At 48.1% G+C, this 26,979-nt stretch overlaps 1 protein-coding gene and 1 pseudogene across 1 annotated transcript; both read left to right on the top strand.

Annotated features, from left to right (window-relative positions):
- The first annotated feature begins 1,235 nt into the window (after positions 1-1,235).
- Positions 1,236-5,436, top strand: LOC121437457 (X-linked lymphocyte-regulated protein 3C-like). The gene is made up of 5 exons (XM_041637337.1): positions 1,236-1,381; positions 2,216-2,315; positions 3,686-3,784; positions 5,195-5,290; positions 5,380-5,436. Exons 1-5 carry the CDS (start codon positions 1,236-1,238, stop codon positions 5,434-5,436), a joined length of 498 nt encoding a protein of 165 aa, XP_041493271.1.
- A 4,033-nt stretch (positions 5,437-9,469) lies between these two features.
- Positions 9,470-9,645, top strand: LOC121437566 (annotated as a pseudogene).
- Positions 9,646-26,979: the final 17,334 nt, after the last annotated feature.

Here is a 26,979-nt window from a genome sequence, read left to right as displayed (position 1 = left end):
ACGCCTCGTGGTCCCGACTTCTTTGCTCATGTTCTCCCTCCTTCTGCTCCTCATTGGATTCTTATGTGGAACTGTAAGCTAAAATAAACGATTTCTTCCCCAGGTTTCTTCTGGTCATGGTGTTTTATCACCACAATAGAAAACTTAACCAAAACAGTCTGCACAATTATACTCCATATGTGCCTGGTATACACGAAGGTCAGCAGAAGGTTCTGGGTTCTCTGGAACTGGAGTTATGGACAGCTGTGAACTTCCATGTGGGTGTTGAGAACTTAAAAAGGCATACTCTTGTAAGACAAGTAAATACTCTTAACAACTGAACCATCTCTCCATCCTAGACTGATCTTGCTGTAGGAAATCATACAGCTAATAGCCTTTTAGTTAACCACCCACTGGGGTGTGGCTGCTTATACTATTTGTGCTAATGGAAAGCATGTGTCTGTCCTCTCTTTTCCAGCTGCAGGATTCAGTTTCTTTTCTCTGTTCCAGCAGAGGATTCTGATTTGTGAGACTACACCTAAATAAATAGCCGTCTGTTATTCTCAATTCCGAACTAGTGTGGGATATCTTTTAAGTGTCCTTTATCTGGAGCCCACATGGATTCAGGTTCCACACCTACAGGGTGGACAGCCTAAAGGCCTAGCCGGTCCATGGCTCAGAAAGTCTCCCAACCATACCCATTTAGTTTGGTTTTAACTTAGCAGGTTTTCTGTAGGAACCCCACCACAGGGGAGCTTAATGCATGCGGTATAGTCAAATTTTCCCAAGTGCACGCAGGACTGCTGTATTCCCTCACACGGCTCCCTCACTGCATGGTGACTTTTGCAGCTTCCAGTTCTGCAGCTCCTGGTTTGTGCTCTCGACCTGTAAGTTCTGGGTTTCTTGTTCTGCATATGGAATTAATTTAATTGTTTTTACTTTGTCAAGCAAAGCATATTTCTCAATATTTAACCAGTACCATGGTGGGAAACTTTTAATGATCCCCCATGAGGAAATTACACAGCAATTTGAAACCCTTTCTTGCCAGTTTTGCTAAGTTACCTTCACTGTGTTTTGTCTGTAATATATAGACACTGAAGTCCAGCTCTCCAATCTCACATCAAGGTCATAACCACTGAAATTCTTGACTGAAAGAAAGGAGGCAGAGATATTCTTGCCATTGACAGATCGTTTCCCTCTATTAATAGCAAGTGGTTTTCTAAGTAGAAAACTAAAGTTGAAGGAACTTTACAGTAATGAGTTCAAGAATGTGTTCTGATACAGAGCCCAATAAGAACTTTCTTCAGGGCAACAGTGAAAGATTTACAGTGATCATCACGGAGTCTTTCGAAACCTTGGAGCTGAAATTTGAGGATATTCTAAAAATCCAGGGCAAGCAAAGGTACGGTTGTTGCTTCTTGGTGTTGTTATCCCAGACGCTTTGACATTTGGTTAGTAAGCACGATGGCTAGAGGTTGAGGAATAGCCGTGACCCCCACGGGCCAGAAGCTCAGTTGGATAACGTGTTTGGCTTGGCATTTCTGTATAGGGTAGACTTCTTTAGTCATGTTATAGCCTCACATCATCACCGAAGTCAGCTGCGTTTCCTAGGCATGAATTACGATGACCGTTTTGACACATTGCTGTTGAGTCAGTGGAACAGTATGCATCACGTGAACGTGCTGGGCACCTGGAGCTTGAAATCCTCAAAGCATTCATCCCACAGTCAGTTGAGCCTCTGTTAGGTGCCATAGAAATGAAAATCTCATGCCTCCAAAGCCGTATAGCTATCAGGTGCAGTGTTCTCTATGCTACTGTACCGAGATTCACACTGGCACAGCGTGAGGAAGAGCGAGCGGGTAGGCCACCACAGAATTCTCTGATGGGAGCGAATGTGCATGCTATTTGGACCTGTTCTTCAGAAAGAGAGAACTAACCACAAGTTGTGTCTGTCAGACAGACGAATATTTGTGGAATGATAGTAAAACAATAGTTCTTCCTGAGCTTTCTGGCACAAAGGCGTGGGGAGGTACTTCTCTCTCAGCAGGGAGGAGCAAATGCTGTGATGTAAAATGAAATAATCCAATCAGCTTCCTTTTCCCTGTCTGCATAGTTTAGAGGCCATTTCCCCATCCTCCACCAATTGCGTTAGTGAGGGCAAGTCAGTCGTGCTTCGAATGTACTTTCTTCCTATTGGGATGGAGTATCGCACTGTTCCTTGCTATATCATTCACAGGCAGAAACTTTATCAAGAATATTCTCTTCAGATGAAGACTTTGAAAAGAAAGTTATCCGAGGATGCAGCTGAAGTCAAGAAACATGCAAAAAAACTCGCTGTGAGTGTCAAGCAGCTTAGCTTTCAAGGAATCCATTGTGTCAGCATCAGAAGTAGCAGGGCTTCCTGCAGCAAGTCTGGAGTGAAGGGACGAGACAAGAACTTAGGGAGGCAAGCAGGATGGTGGATGTGGTGACAAGAGACTGGCCACTGACCGTTTCCCCCTGGTTTGTTCCTTTTCCTGCAGAGAGATGACAAGGTCAGTGATGGTTAGCAGCCATCAATGGGGGGGAGGGGGGCAGGTGAGCAGGCACTGACTGGAGAGTGCAGAAGGTATGGGATTGTATCTTAAGAGGGAGCCCTTTCTGATCCACCCAAGAAGTGCAGACACCAGGAGCAGGAGGCCCACCAGAGCCTTCTGACAGAGTGAAGAGGCAGGCAGAGTGAGAGCAGTCCCTGTGGCTGCGGCAGAGCAGGTGGAGGCTTAGCCTTCAGTGCTTGGAGTTCAGACCAGCCCACTCCCAGAGGTGAGGAAGGCAAGGCTTCAATCCATGATGGCCATGGGATGACTGTCTCTCCTTTAACCTGGAGATTTGAGTGAGGTTTTTATGAGTTTTGGGGCACAAATGAATGCCTGACACCGAACAGTGCCATCTTTGAGGGAATCTTCCTTCCTGGTGTAGGACGGAGCTGCCCTCCTGGAGATTCTGACTTCCAAAGGTGGGGAGGCCGAGGCTGGGATGCGGAGGGAGATGGAGGTGACCCCCCTGTCCAGTCCAATGGGCAGGAGTATGGCCCCTGCATTCTACAATCCCACCAGTTGGAACGCAGTCACGGTTCAGTCCCTTGCTAGTCACGCTCACTGGGGAAAATAATTTACCTCTGTGTCTCAGATTGCTAGGTGTGAGAGGAGAGATACTTAAGGTCCCCATGTCACGGAATTGGTTTCAAAAGACTCTTAGATGTGCATTCTTATATTGGTTCAGGACAGTATCCGACATAAGTCTTACAGAATCCTTGCCTGTTAAGCGGGCCAGCAGTGGACTCTACTCTTACTGGCAAGAACAAAAGGGAGTGGATTCCTATGTAGGGAGTGATAGACACTGGGGCCATCTCACAGTAATTTCTATAAACACAGAGGGTTCACCAGCTATTACAGCCTCTAATGGATGGGTTTTCAAGTCTTCAGAAACTAACACCAATGTTGTAGATACTGTTACATAGGAAAATATTCCATTAAATGAATGAGATTCTCATCACTACGGTAATTTTTTAGTATTAGATAACTTGTGTGAAGTGGTCATCGTGCTTGAAAAATTATTAGTGATTTCCTTGTATATGTTTTGCATAAATATGATACAGAGTCACGTTTTTGTAATATTTCTGAGTTTCTCTGTATTGTTCTTATATCTTTTACTGTCTGTGTTGCAGAATATCTTCAAGGAGCAGCAAAAATTTATTCATCAGTCTCTGGGTATTCAGAAGAAGAGAATGGAAGAATTTAAAGATCTGTGTGAACAGTACTTGGAGGTCTGTTGTACATTCTGAAAGCAACCCACACACAGGGACATTGAATACTCTGGCGTTCCTTCCATGCTTTGGCTTATTCGTTCGGAAAGTTAGCTGTAAACATCTTCCTGTCGACAGAGGTTTCTGTCCCGCCCGGTCCCTCAGTCATTCAGTCCCAAAGAAGCACACAGAGGCCTACATTTTATTTATAAACTGGTTGGCCTATTGGCTCAGTCTTCTCATTAACTCTCATATCTTACATCTCAACCCACAATTCTTGTCTGTGTTAGCCACATGGCTTGGGACCTTTTACCAGTGAGGCATTCTCATCTTGTTTCCGTTTGGACTGGGTCACAACTGAAGACTGACCCTTTCCTCTTCCTGGAATTCTCCTGTTCTCTTGGCCCCACTTCTACTTCCTGCCTGGCTACTGGCCAGTCAGGGTTTTACTGAAACAGTGCAAGACCATTGTACCAGAGCATCTTCCAGCATTTTCCTCATGGTGTCATGGTTCCATGTAAACCTAAGTACAAAATGAGTTTTTACTTTTAGAGTTCACGTACGGTGGGTAGAGTCCTTTGAAGCAGGAATTGCTGCCTTGGCGATTTCATCCAGAGTTGTTCGTATTGTACAGGGCATTGATGCCTTTCAGACCGTCTGTTCTTGTCTCACAGTGCATTTTCCCTTGGGTGTGTATGTCCACTGAGGCACACACAAGTGTACGTTCCTCTGGGTGTGTGTGTGAAGGTCAGAAGCTAGCCATGGGTATCTTCAGTCACTCTCCTTCGTATCTTTTTGAGACAGGATGGCTCACTGAACCTGCAACTCGCTTGCCCCTGTGGCTGGGCTGGCAGTTCACCAGGTCACAGGGGTGGTGTGCCCAAGGGAAGAGGTCTTGTGAAGTTTTATAAGCCCCCTATCACAGCATTTCACACAAGCATTTAGATGTGGCATGTGCTATTTCACACACTACTGAAGGCACTGTAGGGGTGGAAACCTTGAGTTTTAATTTCATGGTGTTCAGTGGTACACGACAAGCTACTCCAGCTCCCAAAGAAATGAGTGAGTGGCAGTCAATGAGCTCATGCCTCATGCTCTCTGTTTTCATTGGGTTTCATTCTTGATTTGCGGCGAGAGGGATCCTGGGCTCTCCCTCATGCTAGGTAGGCAAAGCACCCTTCCCCCGAGCCCCCCCCCCACCACCACCACCACTAATGCCACACGGTTGAACTTTCAGCAGTGGGTTGTGGAGTGGTAACGTCTGTGTCTCTTTGGTGGGTGATGGATCTCCATGTTGCACATGCTGTATGATTGTTTTGGAATAATGAAACCATGTCTTTTCACCACATCTACTCCCTTTTAAATATTGTTGTTCGCATTTGTAAACAAAATGACCAGGGCTGATTTCTGCCCATGTCTCTTTCACTTTAGAAACTTGTAATACTGAGGGATTCTCAGGGAGATTCCCTCATTGAAGAGGTGAGACGTCTAATAGCCACCTTGGAAATAAAACTTCTGATGCTGAATGTAAGTACTGAGCCTTTCAGGGCAAACTGAGGCTTGATGAGCACTGTTTATTTCAATATGTCCGTTTAATATGTCGTTGTGCTTCACAGCGCCAGCAAGAGAATGCTGCTGGTCAACTGTCTCTCCTGGATCTGTTATTCTCATAATACTCTGAAGAAATGAAAGTCGATACAAGGGGAGCGATTCTCTCATGGAAATTCTCTGGGAGAAGCTGCTTGTGGTTTGCGGCTTCAGCGACTACATCTTCTTGTGTTCTCCTGTTCCTAAAGATACCCCTTTCTGCTAAAACCCAAGTAAACTGAAGGATTTGTGTGACAGCAGTCCAGAGATGTCTATAGCATCCTCCAGCCCACGGGTCGTAATGGCAAGTTTTTCTTGGTAGTGTCGTAATTAATGGTTAGCTGTGCATTGATGTCGATACAGTGGGGTCTTGTACCTCAGTATCACTTGACCAAATTAGAAGGCACAAGAGTGGTCCATCCTTGTCATCTTCAGAGAAATAATTAAAGGAGGCACACCCTTGCCATTGTATACTGCTGTTACATTTGTTCAGTCATGGAGCCTATGGGAATGACGATAACCCTGCAAAGGGAATGTGTCCTGTAGACTTGAAAAGACTGTGTGCCCCAGAAGTAGTGAAATTGGTAGAATTCACTAAAACTCCTGAAGAAAATAAGATGTAAGTATTGTGACGAGTATGTGAAAATGTCACTTCCCGACAAAATTTATAAGGTCTTTCAAAGCAATGTGGTCTGCTACCTGATGTCAACTGCCTGTCACATTAAGAGTTGATCCTTAGTATGCCTATAGTTCACTTCCTCGTGGTTTATGTATTTCCTCCTTTGTATGGATAGTGGTAACTGAGAATGTTTTGTGTTTCAAATTTATTGTGCACGTAGTATGTGAACATCAGTGAGAGACAAGGTCTTCTGTACACTTAAGACTCTTATCCTGTGGTTTCCTTCATATATATATATATATATATATATATATATATATATATGTGTGTGTGTGTGTGTGTGTGTGTGTGTGTGTGTGTATACATATACATATTCCATGGGAAATCATTACTTGGAAACATTTGGTTTAATAAATATGGAATTGTTTCAGACTTGCTGGTATGAGTCATGTAATTGTGCTCCCTTCCCAACGTTTCATGCCTTTTTGAACAAAAATGGTCCCATGCTAACTCACGTTTCTACATGGGGCCTCTCGTCATCCTGACCACTTGTCTCATTGTGCCCTGTGGTGCAGAAGCATTAAAAACAAGTGTGTGTTCGGCATCTCTCATTTGCTACAAGCAGAATTCATTTCTCCGCAGTCAATGAGAAAACTTCCCCTCTGGCTGGGATCATGGTACTTCCTAAACTGTGAATCATCTAGAGGAACTTCCCCCTTTGTTCAAAATATCTGTGATTGTATGGACCTTCAGTAATGCTTCCAGCACTAAATATCTCCTACTTGAGATATTCTATCAGTAGTAGATGAAAAATACATTACCCTATCATTGAATCTTGTATTATTCGATTGTGTACTCCTGCGTGTATGAGAGAAAGAGAGAGACAGAGAAACAGAAAGAGACAGAGAGGGATGGAGAGAGGGAGAGAGAGAATATTTTGGTATGTGGTACATGTGTAAATGTGTTCCTATGTGTAGCACATGTGTGTGTGAATACACGTGTATGGTGTATGCAGGTTTATTCACAAATCTTTTAGTATGCATTACATGTGTAAATGTGTTCATATGTGTAGGCACACCTGTGTGTGAGTGCATGTGTGCATCTCTGCATGTTTGCAGATGTGTGTAAATCATTTGGTATGTGCTTCATATATATGTGTTCTATGTGTAGACACACTTGTTTTTGAATGCATGTGTCCACCTCTGTGTATGTTTGCAAGTGTAAATCTTTTGGTATGTGGTTCATATATATGTGTTCATGTGTGTAGCACACATGTGTGGATATGTGTGTGTGTGAGAGAGTGTGCAGATCTTTTGGTATGTGGTATGTATGTTTATGTGATCATATGTGTAAGTAGAGACTTCACGTTCATTTCCTGGCCAACCAGACCCAAATAGTCACAACAAAAACTTTATTAATTACAACACAGTTTTGCAGACGGCCCAGGCATATTCCTAGCTATGTCTTACATCCTAAATTAACCCATTTCTACTCATCTGTGTATCACCACGAGGCTGTGGCTTACCGGTAAGTTTCCGGTGTCTGTCTCCTTCAGCAGGTGCATGGCATCTGCCTGACTCTGCCGTCTTTCTCCCTGCATTCATTTTAAATTTCCCACCTAACTTTGTTCTGCCCTGCCATTGACCAAAGAAGCTTCTTTATTATCCAACGGTAGTAAAACCTATTCATAGCACACAGAGGGGAATCCCACATCACATGTGTGTAGAACTCATGTGCATGCATGTGTGCCTGTGTTCACAACTGCATGTGCATATGCCGGCAGATGTGATTTTGCATGTAGAAGCCAGACATACTCCAGGCACCTTACTTTGACACAGGGTAACGCTGTGACTGTGGGGCTCATTGATTGGTCTAGAGCGTTAGGCCATTGAGTGCTAGGATTCTACCCTGTCTCTCTTCTTCGGTGCTGGTGTTACAGACACTCACCATTGGCCTTAGATGTGGTATGCGTATGTATCTGTGCATGTGTATGTATGTGTATTATGTATGTATGTGCAAATATGTTTGTTCAGGTTCCCAAGGAGGGTGTCAGACCCCCCAGAGGGGGAGTTATCAGTCACCTGACAGGGTTCCTGAGATTTGAACTTGGGTCTTCTGGAAGAGCAACAAGTGCTCTTAAACACCAAGCCGTCTCTACAGCACCCTGTGCTGAGGTTTTCAAAGGTTCTGGGGATCTGAACTCATCATCTGGGCTATTTGGTATCTCTGGTCCTGGTTGTGGGAGCTTGGGGGAGCCGCTGGCTGTACAAAGTATGTAAGAGTCATTTAGACTCTTAGGTATCCCTGGACCTGGTTGTGGAGTATAGGAAACCCCTGGCCATAGGAGCCATTTAGATTACTATCTGCCTTCCGGTCCTGGTTGTAGGAGCCTGATATGGCCTGGTCCAACAGATAGTGAAGATCACCAGGCTATTAATCACCTCCAATCCCCAGCTTTCTGGATGGAAGAACAGGTCTCACATCTTTTCCATTGAGAAGACATTACTGCATGCTTAACGTTCCTGGTTTCCCAGGAGATCTGTGGGCACAAGGATCTTCCTGCTCCCCACAGACTGGGACACTGTGATAGGAGCTGATATGTGCCCCAGGAGGCAGACCCACATTTGCAAAGTGTAGATGCCACACAGTGAAATAATGAGAACTGTCACAGAATGTGTTCTTTATGCATCATCAGTGTGGACAAGGAACGGATAAAATTTCTGAGTTCAAAGCCTATGAAACGAATATGTACATGGAGCTGGGGAGATGGCTCAGCGGGTAAAATGCTTGCTGAATTAGCATGAAGACCTGAGTTCAGATCCCCAGAAACTTTGAAAACCTTAGCACAGGGTGCTGTAGAGACGGCTCGGTTTAAGAGCATTTGTTGCTCTTCCAGAAGACCCGAGTTCAAATCCCAGGAACCCTGTCAGGTGTCCCAAGACTGACTGATAACTCCCCCTCTGGGGGGTCTGTTACCCTCCATGGGAACCTGAACGAACACATTTGCACATACATACATGGACACATACACATACGCACAGTTACATACACATACCACATCTCAGGCCAACGGTGAGTGTCTATAATACCAGCACTTGAGAAGAGAGAGAGGTTTGTGAGATGTAGCATCTGAGAGCAGGGAGAAGGTAGCAGTATGGTGAGGCTGCACACCATCCATGCACATGTGTATGTGGGACGAAATGGCACCGCAGATGTCATTCATTTCTAACACTAATGTTACTGACCATAAAATTAAAGATGGGCAAGGATCATGGCTCAGTGGGTTAGGTTTTCCCATGCAAACATGAGAACCTGAGTTCAGATCACCAGCACCAACGGAAAATCCAGGCACAGCAATACTCTTAAACCCTAGAGCCAGCATGTCTGGTATGGAGGACAGAGTGCTGGATCCATCCGCAAAGCTCTCTGGCCACTCCACCTGACAAAATCAGTGAGTTTTATGTTCACTGAGTGACTGTGTCTTAAAAGATAAGGTAAATCTGCAACCAACTAAGCTGCACAGGAGGTCCCCTTTCTCAGCGGGGCCCACTGTGCAATGGTTGCTAGCAGCTTCTCACTGGGGCCTGGTGTGCAATGGTTGCCAACAGCAAACTCGTTCGGAGTAACCTCACCCTGTGGCCTGTATGGGCTCCCCGAAGGGACCTTGGAGAGAATCTTCTGAAGGGTCTTCGAGCTCTGACCTCAATGTCGCCTCCAATCTAGGCCCCAAACTGGTATTCACTGTGCCCTAGGGAAGCCTCAGGTCACCACGGCCAGGGGTCTCACTGTCCAGGCCATCACGTCCACCTGAATCAGAATAAGGAACATCGGATGGAGGCCCTACGTAAAGCCAAGTTCAAGCTCTCCATGCTGCCAGAGGCAAGTGGTGTTATTAAACCCCTTCCTCCCACTTTCTTGCCCTGGTCCTCCTCACTGAGTTCTTCTTTGTCTGTCTCTCTCATAGAGGTGAGTCTTCACTAAACTGAATGTAGATTGATCTGAAGGACACAGTCGCTGAGAAGTGACTCGTTCCTGATGGCCGAGGGGTCAGCTGCATCACCAATCCTGGTCCCATGGCCATTGGCAGGCCCCGCACTTCTCGGGGCTTCTACTGTGGTGCTACCCTCTACCCTACTAAATCATGTTCAGTAATAAATATTACATCCTGTCTGGGAAAAGAGGGGTTACAGATGATACGCAGTGTCAACCTTTGCCCTACACACTCACACACACGGCAGGGGTGAGGGTGAAACACAAGAGGAGGAAGGGAATACTAGGGAGGGAGAGGAGGGATGGAGAGAGGGAGGAGGGATGGAGGGAGGGAGGAGGGATGGAGGGAGGGAGGGAGGAAGGATGGAGGGATGTATGTGGTAGTAAAGTCAATGGGCTAGTAAGATGGCTGAACAGGCATGTTCCACCAGGCCTGATGAGTTGGGTCCAATCTCCAGGTCAGACAACTTCAGGACTCACTCCCAAGGTCTATCCTCTGTCCTATCTGTGTACGTGTGCATGTGCACACACACATGTAACCTTTTTAGATAAAAAAAAGAAAATCCATCAGGTTGGCCTTCAAAGGAAGACTAGAAAAGAATTCACCATGAAAATTGGGACAAAGAGTGGTAGGCAGAGCCACAGGACGGGAAGGACAGGAGAATGTGATCATCCTTCCTCTCTCCCCTCCCAGAAGGCTTTTGTTCTCCATCATAGATTCATTTCTGTAATCTACACAAAGAATAGGCTTAGCTCACAAACTCCGGGTAAAAGGTCAAGCAATTTCAAGTGTGCTGAACAGGGCTGGAGAGATGGCTCCATGGTTGAGAGCTCCAGCTGTGGTTCCAGAAGACTGGGATTCAGCTAGCCACCGCCGACTTTGGGTAGCTCACAACCCCCTGTAACTCAAGCCCTAGGGGAACTGAGCCTAAAGTCTGACCTTCCTGGTACCTACACACACTCGGTATATGCTTGCAAAGACTCAACGAGTACACACCCAGGAAGATAAATGTCAAATGTACTGAACACAGATTCTCGGGATTCCTTCAAAAGATACAGCACAGGACAAGAGAAAGAGAATGACACAAGAGTCAGACAAACACACACGCACGCACACGCAGAACTACGTGAATAAAATTAAATTCTAAAGAGAACACTAGAAAATGCTCGTGGAAACACCCACCTAAAATACTGAAACTGTAAGTGCCTATGCACACACTCACAGATAAAATATTTTTGACCAAAGGAAAGGGCAGGGAAATTCCAGCCAGTGTTGAATAATGCCAGAAATGAGTCTGGATGTCTTTGGGAAAAGCCAGAGCCCCACTGCAAGCTCTAAGCCAACACGTGAAGATCTGGCTCTGCCTCGGGAACCGTGTTAATAGTCTAGCGCATCTGAGCATGAAACTACGAGTTGTGCTCTACTGTACGTCTGAGTGAGCAGGTGGGGCTGGTTTTCCTGTAAAGGCCCATTTGCAATGCAGTTGGCTCTGTGACCTCATGAATGAATGAAAGCAAGCATGGAAAGGCAGATCCCACCATTATTTATTTCCTCCTGAAATAAGCAAGGTAACATTCACTTTGGGCAGGTGACAGAGAACCAAAGCAGCCTGTCGTAGAATCAAATGACATTGGCTTCCTGAATATAACTGGCCCTGCTGGGGAGAATGTCAGGGTCAGGAGGGTCCACACTTAAATGTTGCTACTCACAGAACTGTTGGGGTTCACTTCATGGTCAACAGAGTCTCAGTCTTATTTCTAACCGACAAAGTAAAGAGAAAGGAGCTGCACTGACTACTATTAACACCCTCTGGGCATGGCTATTGCTCCCTGTGCCTCCTCCAGGTGAGCTTCAGAAGGTTTGTTCACAGCTGTCAAGGACCAGGGACTGAAGGTACGTTTCAACTACTGACACATCCTGCTCTTGCTGTGGGAAAACGGAGAGTTAGGGGATCATTGTTCCATCTCTGCCCTTAGGAAGCCATCCCGAGGCACACAGCATTACAGACCCACGACTTACACTTTCCATGATAACTCTGTCCTGCACCTTGGAGATTTCTTTCTTCACTTCACTTTCTTCGCCACCAATGAGAGCTTTGCCATGTTCAAGCAAGTCCTTGGCTTTCTGAAACAAACAAATGAACAAATCTCCACTCGAGTCTGGCTTGACACCTCACCTCATGTAATTTTAAAAGAACCGACTTTGCATATCCAAAGGACGCTTGTTAGGAATTCAGAGTAAGAACAGTGGCTACTTCAGCACATAAAGAGTTACTCCACTTCAGGAAACCTTCCAGTCCCCCATTTTAAGGTGGTATCATTGTGGGACAAGAACAGCAAAGGGACTTAAATGGAAAATGGGTGGAGATATGTTAAAGGCCTCATGTGGGGCAGACCTGGGAGGCCAGGCATGGGCCCACATTTGAGACTCCCCAAGGATTCCCACACTGGACACCCCCAAGGCTGCCCAGAGGAAGGGGCCATTTGCCATGCTCATAGAATGTGATTTTCACCGAAGAACACACAGTGTGCAATCCCACGACCCTTCGGTCTAAGGAAAGCTCAAGCCAGGACTCAAATCCCTCTGTTCTCTCAAAGGACACTTTGGACACAGAGGAGAAAGAAGTGTGTTGCCCTCTGTCCAGAAAAGGGCAAAACACCGGTCCAGTCCCTGCCCTATTCCCAGGGTCCAGAGCAGCTTAGGAACAGATGACCTGCACACTAGCTGAACACAGGTAAGGAAGGGGAGCTTGCTGGGCTGGCAGCTGAAAAGGACACAGATGGCGACTGCAAGCAGTAAAAACATTAGGGAAGACAGCGCACATGGTGCTTTCTGGGCACAAAACAGAAACAAAGCATGGGCAGGGAATGGGAGTCACTTCAGGGGAAGCTGGTACTCTGGGAGGGAAGACGGAGAGACAGAAGCAAGCAGCCAGTGAAGCTTTCAAGAAGGTGTGTGTGTGTGGTGTGGTGTGTGTGTGTGTGTGTGTGTGTGTGTGTTAGAGGGTGTTGTGCGGAGGACACAGGAAACAGAGAGAACAAAGCAAGAAGGCCACCGGGAAATCTGGGAGAGGGAAAGGCCGTGTTTCAGGACAACAGTCTCTCAGAGGCAGAACTGAGGACTAGGAAAGGAGGGAAGCCTGGGTGGAGAAGCAGAGGGAGAGCAAGAGAGGCAGAAGAGCACAGGGCAGAAGGGACCACCTGGGAAGCCAGAGAAACCCAGTCACAAGGCTCCCTCTGAGCTACTGCTGCTGCTCACACTGAGCACCCACAGTTAGAAGTGAGCCTTTCTGGGTGGCTCTTCCAACGGGCTCCCAGGCAGTATTCAGCTGCATTAGAGCTGCATGTTCCCTTTCTTAAGCTCTTCCTAAAGGCCTAGATGTATGTAGGTGGCTCTCAAGGTTTTGAATACTAACTTATATTTCTGCGTGCATGGGGGTGCTGGAGAGTGTGCATGCACATGTGTCTGAGTATAGCGACCAGAGGTCATAAAATATTCAAAGTGATTTCCTTCACGTGTACATGTCTGCAAGCATACATGTGAACTCGGGAATACCTGCGCCTTCCAGAACCCCTCACCACATCAAGTTTTGAGGCAGCGTCTTTCACAAAACACGAGGCTTTACAGTTTGACTGTTCTGGTGGTCCCACAAGCCCCAGGGATCCTTTTGTCTCTACCACTCTGGGCTTATAGGCACATTCTTGGAGTACACGGGGCTGCTAGGAATATTCACTAGGGTACCAACAGGGGTACTCACACTTGCTCAGAGAAGACACACCTAGCTTCTTGCCAGCATCCTGAAAACATTCAATTTACTATGACACATGGAACACTTTAGATAGGGCATCTGAGTCGGGTCTGAGGAGAGATCTTTCACAGAGTATTTTAATGAGAGGATCAAAAAGAATTCCCATTGAAGGGCTGCTTCAATCCCTGGATATACAGAGGTCACTTAGGACCTGGAGCTTCAGCAAGGGTAGAACTGCCAGCTCGCAGTTCAAAGAGGATTAACCCTCTACCAGTTTTTTTCATCTCCCACATCCCTTGGGGAGATGCTGAAACACATGACCACCAACACTGGAGAACAATGCTAATGTCGGAAGACTATAAATGTATGAAAGAAAATAAAAGCTACCCTTGCCCATTGTGTATTTCACCGATCTGTCCAATCCAAACAGTCAGAGAAAACCAGAAGGATCCCCAGACGTGCCAATCTCCATCGCAATGTCACCGGAGGTCCATAACTCATCACTGCGATGCACTGTGATCCTCTCTAAGCAGAGCTCTCGTCACCAGCTCCTGTGCTAGAAAGCTGCCCCGACACTGTCATCAGCTTCCCAGGTCAAACAAACCTTAGCATCGCTCCTAGGTGTGGGGAAAATTTTCCCAAGAGAGTGTGATCATGCTCTCCAAAACTAATTACTTCTCCCACACGCTGAGAAAGGGCCAATCTGTCTTTTCCTTTTATAGACACGTGGCATGGCATAGGGGTGTGTTCTGTTGACAAGTGCAATCTATCAGACCTTCAAAAATGTGTCACGTAAATCTTTAGCGTTTCCAATCGTGGTTTCGTGATCCCCTATAGCTTTCTGTAAAATCTTCATCTGCTTTCAAGTTATAAGCTGAAACGTAGGAGAATAATGACAAAGTGTCAGTACAACTGAACATCCAACCCTGCTGCCAGTCACAGAAATCACTTCCCGTGATGTTTTGTGTGCTGACATTTCAAGAACGCGTTTGAAGACATGCCCTTCAGTGCCAAAAGCAACATAACAAGACCTGACCTGTCACAGAGGGAGATAGTCCGTCTAGCTGGTGCAAAAATACTATAAAATCATTATTCAGTTTGAAATTAACATAAGCCCCACCTCATCTGTGGATTCCCACCTCACTCACCAAAATTAAGCACAAAACGTTCCTTTGTTTATTCATAAAGTATTTTTAAGACACCGAGGGCACGGACTAGCTTCCAAGGAATCCCTTCTCCCTACCCTCCCCCAAAAGTTCTTCATCAATCAGTCATTCCCCGGAGTGTGACATCATCCCATCAACTGTATTATCGACCTAATAAGAAGGGCAGGGAAGACGAATAGCAAACATACTGCAGCTCCCGTGGTCAAACATTCCACAACAACATGTCAAAAACTGCAAGAACTCGATACACAAAGTCTAGAAAGGTGGGGATTCTTCCCGGCTCTGCTTTCACCCTCCTAGGAAACTGAGGCAGGGAGGTGACTTATTTTCTGAGCTTTCATGAGGAGCAAGCAGCAGGACTATGGCTGCATGGCAATCAGTGGGGTCCAGAGAACATGCTCCTCACCGCCAGACTGGAATCTGTCTCCATCTCCCTCAGATTCCAGGCTCTGCTTCCCTACTTTTGGAAGTCAGCATCTTTGGGAGTACCGCCCTGTCCTCCATCAGGATGAAAGACTCCTCAAAGACAGCACTACTCTGTGTCCATGAACACTTAGCTACCTCTGAACGCTAAGCCTCCACCTGCTCTGCCACAGCCACAGGGACTGCTCTCACTCTGCCTCCCTCGTCACTGTGTCAGAAGTCTACCTGGGACCGCACCCTCACCCTGTCCTGCACCTTTGGCATCTGCACTGCACGAATGGTATAGCTTTCCCTCTGAGCACCCAAGCCCATACCTTCTCCTGCGCTCTCCAAGTAGTGCCTACTCCGCCTCCCTCCAATGCTGGCTCCTAAGCCATGACCACACCACCCCCCCCCCACAGAAAAAGAAGCAAGCTGGAGAGGACGGCCAGTCTCTCAGGGACACAAGCACCAACCTCCCTGTCTCCGGATGCTCATGTCCTGTCCTGTCCTGTCGGGTCCCTTTCCGTGGCGATACACAGCATCAAAGCCCTGCCACTTCGGAAACAGACAAGGTGGCTCTATTCCAAGCTAAGAGCGACACTCACAGCGAGGTGATCTTCTTGCTTCCTCGAACTCTCCACATCGTCCAGCCACCCCTGATGCAGCGACTCAAACATCTGGGAGTGCATGGCGTGAAGCTCTTGCCTGTGAAACACAGTCACAATTACTGAGCACTGTCACGCTGTGTGAGGCTAGGACGCACACACTTCACATTTTGAGACAAGAGCCAGGCGCAAAAGAGAAAGGGGACATGAATTAAATTGTCTCCTGAGAGGCAGAAATATCACTCTCATCCCAGAAGAACTTGTCTTAATTTGCTACAGGTGTCATCACTTTGTGCGTCTTCCCTCTCGTACGCCGAGGATGCTCGGAGGCATACGTTTCCCAAGATTGCATTTCCGGCTTAAAATTAGATTCATCTTCCCTTCCCCTTATGGAGTAACCTAGAGATCCTGAAAGCCCAAGTCCGTGTACTGAAGGCAACATACCCTTCATCTTCTCGGAGTCACATACACAAAGAGTGCACAGAACCATTTCCCCACGCGGGGACGATGATTTACCAAAGAGAGCGCCGATGGCACATCCTAAAAGGTACAGTTTTGAGGACCACAGAGGCCTGGCCTTCCTCACAGGACATTATCTGTATTGTCATCTGAGAAGTGAGGAACTGTTCTCTTACCAGTCCTGCTGCAGCTAACACACCTGAGCGGCATAAACGAGGGGGGCGGTCCTCCAGCTATGGACAGGACTAGCTCACAGAGAAAAAGCAGTGCTACCTAGGTCCCATTAGCGACTCCACTCAGCACAGTGTCACAATGGCAGGCGGGAGTGACTTTGGAAGGAAGAGCGAAAGCTGTACAGGTTTCCTTTACAGAGGGTCGGTCACAACTTTACCATGACTTCTGCTGCGCTTTGAAAATACTGTGGAGGTTTGCATTCAGGATTCTGAAAGAGGCATGTATAACCTTTTCAAACTGCTTCCTCTTTGCCAGGAAGGACCAGGTAATGTCCCCTAGTCGACAAAGGAAATGGTATCACCTTAAATCAAATATCCACAGGAAGAGGCGCTCTTTCATCCCTGACATACCACCTACACGGTAACAGGAAGGAGTATGTACAGATCTGGTGTTCATTTTGTTCTTTGTTCTATTTTTCTTTTCTTAAATTTTAGACTGCCTCTTGCGTAGCCCAGGCCGGTCTCAAACCTGAGAGATAAGCGAGCACGACCTCCAGTTCTGGATTCTCCCGCCTCTACCTCCTCTGTGCTAGCAATACAGAAATGGGGGCATCGTGCTTTGACGAGTGACTACCACTGACAAACCGTTTTCTGGAAACCTCAAAAACCAAGCAGTTCATTTGTACCACAAAGAAGGAATGCTGTCGGACATCCTTGCTTGCATGAACTGACTCTATACACCGGCAAAGAATTGATGATGTCTCTCTTGTAATCCTGTTTTAGGGTCACCTACACAAGTAATAAAAAAAGCTGTCTCAGCTTGAGGGGCGTGTGGTACCTTGGTTACCGTGGACGACAGACCACAAGCTAGTGTGGCATGCGTGATGCTGATGTTCGTTCGCACGCCATGACACTCTTCTTGCCGGGCCACGGCCTGGTTGCCTTCACCATTCCCTGACAGCCTCACGGGTATGTACGGCCTAAATGCTGCTCTCCAAGCCCTTCTTGGGCAGGGGTTCCTGGAGGAGGATAACTTTGGAAAGCCAGAAAAGTGACTTAATTCAGAAGGTGAAAAACAGCTGCCGAAATGCCACATACCATTCGTGCAGTAAGATAAAAAGCAGAGATCAACCTGCTTGCCCATCATCTCCAGTGCAATGCAGGAAGCAGGACACTCTCCCCCACCCTCTCCCCGCCTCAGTGACAGCTGCAACATCCCCCTGTTCAGAGCAGCTAGTGAAAAGTTAAGCTAAAGGTAGCCCCTAGACGACAATGGCAATTTACTCTTCCAAAAATTAATAATAATGATGATAAAAATCCATCCCCTGAGCGACAGAACTGTTAACAGACTCCTGTTGTCCTGTTGACAGGCGACCACGTTCTCACCACGCTTGAGTTGTAGGGTCGGAAAGAAAGCTCCTGGACTAGCAAGACCTGCTCAAATACACCTTTGAAATCCCGTATCCTCTTCTGAAGAGGCTCCCGGTGGAAAATGCACACAAGAATCCTTAACTGAGGACAAACTTCCTAACTTCGCTCTGAAGGAAAGGCAGGCGAGACACGCGATTTCGGAGAGACCAGCGCTCATGTGAGGCAAAGTCGGATTTGCCTCTCCCGGGTCATTGGTCTTATTCCTTTATTCAGGTTTTCACAGTGAACCAAAGAGCTCACTGCAGATACATATGGGCACACGGTTAAGGGTTACTTACTGGAGCGTGGGTGACTCAAAGTCAGCCATATCCCCAGGAAACCAACCTCAGGCTGGGTGCTGGATGACTCATGAAAACTGCATCCCTGGCCTTCCCAGCCCAACTGCACTGGGCTCCACAAAGAGTCTCCTCTCCACAAGCAGTGGCTTTGTGTTATGTTGTGACAGCCTAGGGGTTGGTATACTACATGCTGACCGGAGCCCATTCACTGTACAGCACTGATGGGTTTCATAGAGGTGTGCCCAGCCGTCTTTCGTGAACTACAGCCATATTCACTCTCCTCCATCCTCAATCCCCTCCCGCTACTTACTCCTCATCTATTACCCAGCAGTGTCTCTTCAACCTTCATGCCACGTGACCACACTCCACCTCCAGAGTCGGCCTCCACTCCTCAAACCTTCCCCTCTATTGGCCATTGCCTGCCTCTCCCCAGTCTCCCTTCTGAGTTCGGGTGATATCATTTTATGGACCTATTTATAATCTGGGATCCTCAAATGAGAGAAAACAGCTGACTGTCGTCTCTGGTGCTGGCTTATTTCACGAAACACCAAACTCTCCGTTTGTAGCCGTCTCCCAGAAAAGGGCAGAAGTTTCTGCACAAAACCACACTGAAGCTACCTCCTGGGTCAGGCCAAAGTTGCTTTAAGACATCACCTGGCCTCCTGCACATTTGATCCTGAGGAACAGCTGCCCATCTCACTGGTATCAGCCGTCGGATTGTTTGCTGCACTGAGAAGAAAGGAAAAACCTTTGTGAATAAAGTGTGCTGTTCTCATGGTCCCATGTGGGAAACAGCTTCAGTCTGGGGTCCACAGAGTCCATCGCCGAGGGCAGTTTTAAAGTACTCTTCCAGGAACTCATGACCCACCCCAGTCCCACCCAGGTGAAATTCAACTAGGCCTGAGTCTGGGGACAGCAGGTACTTGTGTTTGTACAAGCCTTGCAAGGAAAACCACCATGGCCCACGGGTTCTTCAGAGGCCTGTTGGCCAAGGCCAACTCTCTTGCACCCCAGCCACGGGGAAGAACATCGGGTGGGGACAGAAACCCAGAGCGTGCTTGAGAATCACTTCTCAGCACGCGAATCCCCACACCCACACCTGGAACTCCGTGGAAAGACCCGGTGAGTACTAAACCACCCCGATGCTCCACCCGTCAAGGAGTAGCAGAATGTCCCCCCTCGGTTAGGATCCCCCCACCCATATACCCCATATCAGTTGTTACCGGGGGTGACTCGACCTGGGTTCTTCAAGTCATCTGGTGGGAGATTCTGATCAACCCTAGGGCGCTTGGCACTTCTCTCTGTATGTTTCTGCTCCTTGCTTGACATGGCTGGGGCTCTGCGGGGCTGGGGAGGACTCCTGAAATGTTGGTGCACACAGACAGTAAAGACACCGAGAAGAATGTCGTGGTCGCAATGGAAACAGGGACCCGGACTGCACAGGCTGTGGCCATGAGTCCTGGCACTCTCTGTGCTGCAGCCAAGAGGAGGTAGGAGGATGACACCGATATCCTGCAACATCCAATCACATTCTGTCCCAATTTTCTGTCTGAATGCAGAGCTTTCCACAGCCCTGTAGCCCTCAGTCTCGGCCCTTTCTACTGACTTCTTGCCCCCAGGATAGGACTGCTTGGGTTGGCCCCCAAACCAAGTGGCCATTAACCCAGACACCAGCCCACTGACGGCCAATGGGGTCACTGGAGCCAAGTCCCTGCACTTCACACTTGAGTCCTGCTGAACACTCAGCTGAAATCCCTACCCACTCTGAGTCTGCATGTCTCAGAAGCAACACATGGACTCCAACATCCTTGAAGGACCCAATGGAGGCAAATGCAGAGGTTCGGCAATATACCCACGCACAGTGAGTGACACACAGCCGGTAAGTGGGCATGAGGCCCCTGTGCTCACAGACAAACACTATGGGAACTAGGAACGGTAAGCACCCAGGCTTGTCTCATCAACAGAAGGGATGCCTACGCCTGTTTTCCAACCAGAAGACCTGGAGAGGATGCTGTTAACAGCCTGGTGATCTGTGCTGCCTGCAGAGCCAGGCCACACCCGGATCTCCCAGATTATTATGTTTGACTCTCCCTCCCTAGACCTTCACCTTTAGTTTGGTTTCTCAGTCAACAGAGCCCATCCTTAGGGGAGATGGCCCATGGACGTTACGGCCTGGTGACCTCAACGCTATCCGCGTAACTGAGCCACACCAGACCCCAGGTCCCTAAGCTATAGAACCCATCTTCATGGTAGAGGTCACATGTACGTTGCAAGAGAGTTTCTATGTAGTTAGGCCTCCATATTCATCCTGCACATGTTACTGAGATCATCGTTACCAGAAAATTTTTCCCCCAAATTGTGCTTTATTTAATCGTGTCAAAAACAACCCACCTGGGGTCAGTCTCTAGAAGTTTGAACCAAAATCTGTTAAATAACTAAAGTATTTGCAGACAGATTTCATTTTGATCTCGTGGGGATCATTATTCTTTTCACAGTGGCATTTGTAGGGAGCCCCGTGACGATCCACACCCCTCTGTGATGAAGTGCAGCCCCCGGGGGACCTTCTACTTGCCCCTCGACGTCACCTCACAGGCCAAGTTTGGATCTTCCAGGCACAAGCCTGATCACCTCCGCACACTCTGACACAGTTTCTCTTTTAATAAGCAGTCACACACCAAGAGGAGCCAACTCCAAGACCTTTCCCTCAGAAACCTCTTTCTCTTTAGAGGAAGGTAACACCTAGACATTGCCTGCCTCCACAAGCATGCTTTCCTACTGGCTGGAACAGCTCCTATGCATGAGAAATGCCTCGCATGTGGGCCCAGCTGGTGCACGGACATGAGGAGAGTGTGTGTGTTTGTCTGTGTGTGTGTGTGTGTGTGCGTGTTTGTATGAGTGTGTGTGTGTGTGTGTGTGTGTGTGTGTGTGGCAGAGTGGGGGTGGGGTAGTGCCTGGCGTGTGTGGTAGGTGATACAGCAAGTATCTGTGGATCCAGGCTGACTTTGATCTTGGAACCACCAGATCTTCAGAAGAGGGACCCACCTAGATAACGTGACCACACTTCAGCCACATTTCCCTGAGAGTTCTCTTCCCTTGGGAAGCTTGAGTGGGCCACCTGAGTGGGCCCCACATCCCCGAATGGGGTGATGTGTGATCAGGTGGAGAAGCATGCAGGCATGCATGGATAGGCCTGCTGCAAGGAGCTAAAGGACTAGACCCATGCAAGTAAGGAAGCTTGTGTGTTGACCTGGACTTGAAGGTGCACACGACTGGTCTGGGAACGGCAGTAACAGGGGCTCGAAGGGACAGGACTTTCTTCACCAGAACACATGCTGTCCTGCCCATTCCTTCAGGGCCCTGCGGTCCTGACAGAGCTTTCTCAGATCTCCCCTCTGTCCTTGATTGCAGTCTGATGCAGAAGGGAGGCTCCAGACATCACCTCAAGGGCCACCATGGCGGGCCCTAGTGACGAGTCACTAGCCAAGGTGGACCTGCTTCACCACCATCCTCTGAGACTGTCCTTCCACTCGAGGGGGATCACAACTAGTTCGTCCTCACTTCCTGAACCTAAGAATCCCTGATTCTGGAAGAGCGGAAAGGAGGGTAGGCAAGGGTCTAACTAAGGCTCTTCCACTTCCATGGTAAGGTTCACCTAGAAATCATGTCTAGGGACTCTGGGCTTGCAGTCACACATGGCTAAAACGGGACCCCACTATCGGGGGTGGGAAAGGCCCAGAGCACCTCCTCTTCTCAGTGTGCCCGCCCGTCTAGCTCTCTGCCCTGGACCAATCTGGAAAATGCCCAAGAGGTACAAAAGGTGCCTCCTGGAAGGTCCCTAGTCCCTCCAGCAGCAGGCAAAACTGCCCTGTCCAGTGCCCTCAGGCCGTGGGGCCCCAGCATAGCTTTCTCAGACTGCTCAATCTGGCCTCCTCCAGTCACATTCAGAAGCGAGGCTCTGGACATCACGGGCTCTCCTGGGGCCTCATACCTCGTCACAAACCTAGGAGGACAGGATTCATGTTGATCCCCACAGACCCTCCTTACCCACAAAGGTGCGTCACACTAGCTAGGCCCATGGGGCAATGACATATACGTGACTTGAGAGTTGGGGTGGCACACGCGTGTCCCGGAATAGAGTGGATTAAGGCTTGCTAGGACCTGAACACCCACCGCCCCTTTCACCTAGGCCCACCCATGGACATATGTCCCGGAGGACATCTGAAGTGCCCAGAGACCTCGGAACGGGCCATGGGGAGGTCCCTAAGTCTTTCCCCAAGCACCCGTGTTTCTGGTCTGCTCTTCTCAGTCCCGCGTCCCTCACAAAGCATTCCTAGACTTTCCTCTGGGAACCTGGCCCATGAGGAGAGGAGATGTGGTGTGGAATTCAGGAGCCAGGGATCAACCACCTCAGGGAAGATCCTGGGTCCTAACACCTGGTCACTCACCTAGAGGAATGGCCTCGGGAGGGCAACCCGAAACCCTGCTTCCCCTTGGCAGTGGTCACAGCCAGTTAGTTCTCACTTCCGGAAAATCGTCTGCCTCTGTGGAAAAGCATGGGCGCGTGAGCATGCGTGCTCCTGTCCAATGTCTTTAGGCCCGTCCACAACCACGCACAAGCACGTATGCACACAGGCATGCACTCACATATGCACGCATGGAGGGGAAATTTCCCTTTAAGGCTCGGGAGGACCTTAAACACCCACACTCGTGTTTTGACTCAGCACAACTGTGGACCTGTGGACCTGGATGAATGTCTCACTGGCCCAGACATCAGAAAGGGCCATGTGGCAGGACCCTAGTCCTTTGTGAGCACACATATCGTCCCGCCCACTCTTCTCAGTCCCTGCTTCCTATTAGAGCTTTCCACACTGCCCTTCCAGGCCTCCTCCACTCCGCTGGGGAATTTGGGCTCAGGACGTCATCTCAGAGACTAACCTGGGTTTCAGTAACTACTCACTCACCCAGAGGGATGCAGCTCTCCACAATCCTCAGACTCCCTTAGCTCTTTGTCCTCCGGGTGGGCAAGGGAGGGGGCGGCATCCCAGGTCGGCCTCACTATGGGGAAGTGTTCTAGTCTATAGAAAACCATGTCAGCATTTGTGAGCCAGGCTGGTGCTGGTCCGTCTTGAGACTGACCCTGCAATGACGCATACTTGACTTGGAGCTTTCGGTTGTGCATGCACAAAGTGGAAACTCACCTAGGAAGGGCTGAAAGTGCCCGGAACACCTCTGCTCCCTGTTTGCAATGCTCCCACATGTGGAAGTAAGGACCTGTGCGGAATGGCGGGAATGCTCAAAGGGTACTGAAGGAGCCATGTGGAAGGCCCCGAGTCTCTGCAGGGCATACAAGCGGTCCTGCTCATGCCTCGGGGACCCTAGCACCTTCACGAAGCTTTCCCAGGCAGCCCTTCTGAGCCTTGTCCACTCCAGGGAGGAAGTGAGGCCCATGATCACCTCGGGGGCCCTGAAGCCTAGTCACCCGCCCTTAGATGGGAAATGTCCCCCTAATAGGCCTTGTGGTGTTACCATTTTCACAGGCTTTCATCCATGTCCGTCAGTCCAGCCATTCCCTGGGATGAGTGCCTTTTAGAGGCCCTAAGACCCCAGGCCTTAATGTCCTAATTCTTCAGCTCCTTCCCTCACTCCCCCAGTGTGCCCCAGGCTCCACTTTTATGGGAGCTTTCTAACTACCGTCAACATACAAACAAACGGAAGGAGTTTCCTCAAACTGTCCCTGCCACCGCTACTGCTGCCAACAAGATTGGTCGGATCCATGAGGCAGCTGTTTTCAATTCCAGCCTTTTGCTCCCCACCACGGCTTGTGGTATGGTGGTTCAGTACAGGGCGGATCACGCCTCTGGGTCTCTCTATTAAACTTAAAATCCCTGCAGCTCAAATTTCGTGGCTTTTCCACACACTATATGTCCCGCTGCCATTTTGACTGAGGTCAGGTGAACTTACCATCATCTTAACTGAGGTCAGATGACTTCACTGCCATCTTAACTGAGAGCCAGGTAGATGACCAAGTCCTGTCATCTTTACTGAAGTTTTTCCTGTCTGCTCCCCCAGTGCTGACTCTGTTGCTTGTGTGTTTTGTGCAGTGGCACACCTTTGGTTGGCCGCACCAAGAACATCCACTTTGCACAATTCCTGTTCCCTCTGTGTGTATGTTTATACATGTAACTTAGGTGCACCTATGTTTACCGTTAAATGTTATAATTGTCTGTTCATTGCATCTCATTTCAGACTACAGAAACAATAAGTCCTATGTTTTATGCTGGCATGTACTTTTAAGTTTCTTACAAAAACACTTTGTATTTGATCCAAACCTCATTTAGAATGTATTAAGATGTTCTCTACTATTGTCAGTTCTGCCGTTAACCTTCTATTGCAAGCAGTTTTTTTTTTCTTTCTGTATTTTTACAAATGTAAATCTTGCCTGATAAATTAAGAGCCGGTACAGTCAAGCTCAGGCCCGGCTCTCCAGGCAGATTCTATACTGTAGTTCCACCTGATAAACGTCCCACAACTGCTTTGAGATCTGGGAGACATGGCATTTAAATATTTAATCATTAAAAAACTTTTCATAACAAAAAGAGACAGGTTGGCTCCTAGCAGCAGCACTCTACTTCCTTTAAAGAAGACAGAAAGCAAATGGGCACAGAACAACGTCCATCCACACTTTGCTTCAACTGCCAAGCGCTGACCACTGAGAAAAGCTGCCTTTCATCTGAACTGAGGATCTCCAGACATGAAAAGAATCTCTGGAATCGACAGCCTAGCTGCTCAGTTCAAGGTAGGCTTGTCTGCCTACAGATTTCGTAGCCCACAGGATCTTCTGGAGCCTGGCAGGCCCTGCTCTAAACATCAAAAGGCAAATGCGACCTTCAGTGACCACGGAGAACCCTGAGGTCTAGGTGCCAAACAACTAAGTTCTCTGTCGTTTTTCAATCAGTAATTCAAGTAAAATTTCAACCTTCTCAAAGATCTCTGATGCAGTTTGACAGCTGAGAGGTTTAGTCAGTTTAAAAGGACAACCTCACCAAACAAATTTCAGTAAAATACAAATACAAGACCTGCAGGTTATAAAGGTGTGAACTTTTATAAACAAAAGTTATAAACACAAGTTATCAAATTTCTCTCACACGCTGTCTTCCATAGTCTTAACACTTTTCATTGTCCAATAATATCTGTCATAGCCATTCTGACATAAATATGCTACTGTTTATACAATGTATATGTCTGAAACTTCTTTTTTCACAAACCCTAAGAATTCTTGTGAGTTGCAGGAAAAAAACAGTCAGAAACACCCCCTTCAATTCCCTGGTCCTATTTTTTTTTCCATAAACTTAACTTTGTCTTCTGTTCTGCCATTACCTTAAACAGGTGTAAGAGGTGTGTGTGTGTGGTGTGTGTGTGTGTGTGTGTGTGTGTGTATTGTTTGGTGTCTGTGTGACAGTGTGTCTGTGTATGAGTGTGTTTGTGTGGTGTGTGGTGTGTGTGTGTGTGTGTGAGTGTGTGTGGTGTGTTGATTTAAATGAGATAGCCTCCACTGCCTGGGAATATTGAATACTTCTTTTCTCTTAAATGGCTGCTGTTTGGGTTTGTTTTGGGGTGTGGCACTGCTGCAGGAAATATGTCACTGTGCATGGCTTTGAGGTTTCCAATGCTTCCTGCCATTTGAAGTGGGTTCTCTCTCCTTTCTGCTTGAGATTCACCATGTAATTTTTTTTTTCTGAGGACAGGGTTGGGGGGAATGATGCTGCCACCTGATTTCCTGGAGGTTCACGGTCCTCCATATTTGTTGCAAAGTGACCTAGAACACTTACTTCCAGCTGGAGAGACAAAGTGCCTGCCTTCCAAATTCTGTCAGGTGAAAAGGTGTCCTTCTCAGACCTGGCCCCTGCCTGATCTTATTATAGTAGAAGGTAGAACGGAGCCTGTCAGCTCTTGTCTTGCCTTGTCCCGGCCCCTTGTCAAAGCCCAGCACCAAGGCCCCTGCACCCTGGAATGGCAGGCAGCATCGTCTTCTGTCGTTGTGTGCATGCTTACTCTGTTTCATGTGTGCAGCTGCAGGGGATGGTAGGGGAACTAGGTGACAGAGATGTAAGTGAACAGTCAGGCAGCCTCCTTCCTGATTTCTACAGAGAACTGGCTACTTACTAGGGGAGAAAGTTTTTCCTATGACACTGTGGTTGCCATGACAATTGGAACAAGCCATTCTTTCCTGGTTACAGATACATTGGCGAAAGATACTCAGAGTGGAGACGTGGGATCACTAGACAGACACGCGAGGCACACAGGTAGGTGCCTGCAGCCAACCTGAGTGAATGTGAGCTGGGCCGCTGGGCCCGTGAGTGTGCCATGGGTACGTGCTGGCTCTTTCGTGAGACAGGAAAGGTTCTGGCTATTACTGTTTGACGCGAAGCCCCAAGGACTGGTGCTTAGCCAGCCCTGTCTCTTTGTCCTAGGGTGACACCTCACCGCGTTGGTGCCAGCTTTATCCTTTCAAGCCCTGAAAGGATAGCTCGCCAACCTACGTAAATGGCTGCCTCGTCGCTGTTTGGCAATGATTGTCACACGTGCTCTTGACAGAATGGCCGTGTTGGTGCGATGGCACCTTACCCGAGAGAGTTGTAGCTTGTGTTGTCTGAGAGAGAGAAGCTGGAAGGCATTTAAGGAGGAGGTAAACGTGGATGAGGACTGGCAGTTCCCTTGGAGGATAGAAGCCGAGGTCTCCAGATCTCTTGGCCT

The sequence above is a fragment of the Microtus oregoni genome, unplaced genomic scaffold (genome assembly GCF_018167655.1).
Source record: "Microtus oregoni isolate MIOR12 unplaced genomic scaffold, Mior012 000052F_ref0000163, whole genome shotgun sequence".
Lineage (NCBI taxonomy): Eukaryota > Metazoa > Chordata > Mammalia > Rodentia > Cricetidae > Microtus > Microtus oregoni.
Note: the sequence above shows the minus strand (reverse complement) of the source record. Positions and strands in the feature narration are given on the sequence as shown.

Coding starts and splice junctions, on each gene's coding strand:
- LOC121437457 (XM_041637337.1), top strand. CDS start 1,236: ATGAGTTCAAGAATGTGTTCTGATACAGAGCCCAATAAGAACTTTCTT. Junction 2,316..3,685: donor AACATGCAAAAAAACTCGCT/GTGAGTGTCAAG, acceptor TCTGTGTTGCAG/AATATCTTCAAGGAGCAGCA. Junction 5,291..5,379: donor TAAAACTTCTGATGCTGAAT/GTAAGTACTGAG, acceptor TGTGCTTCACAG/CGCCAGCAAGAGAATGCTGC.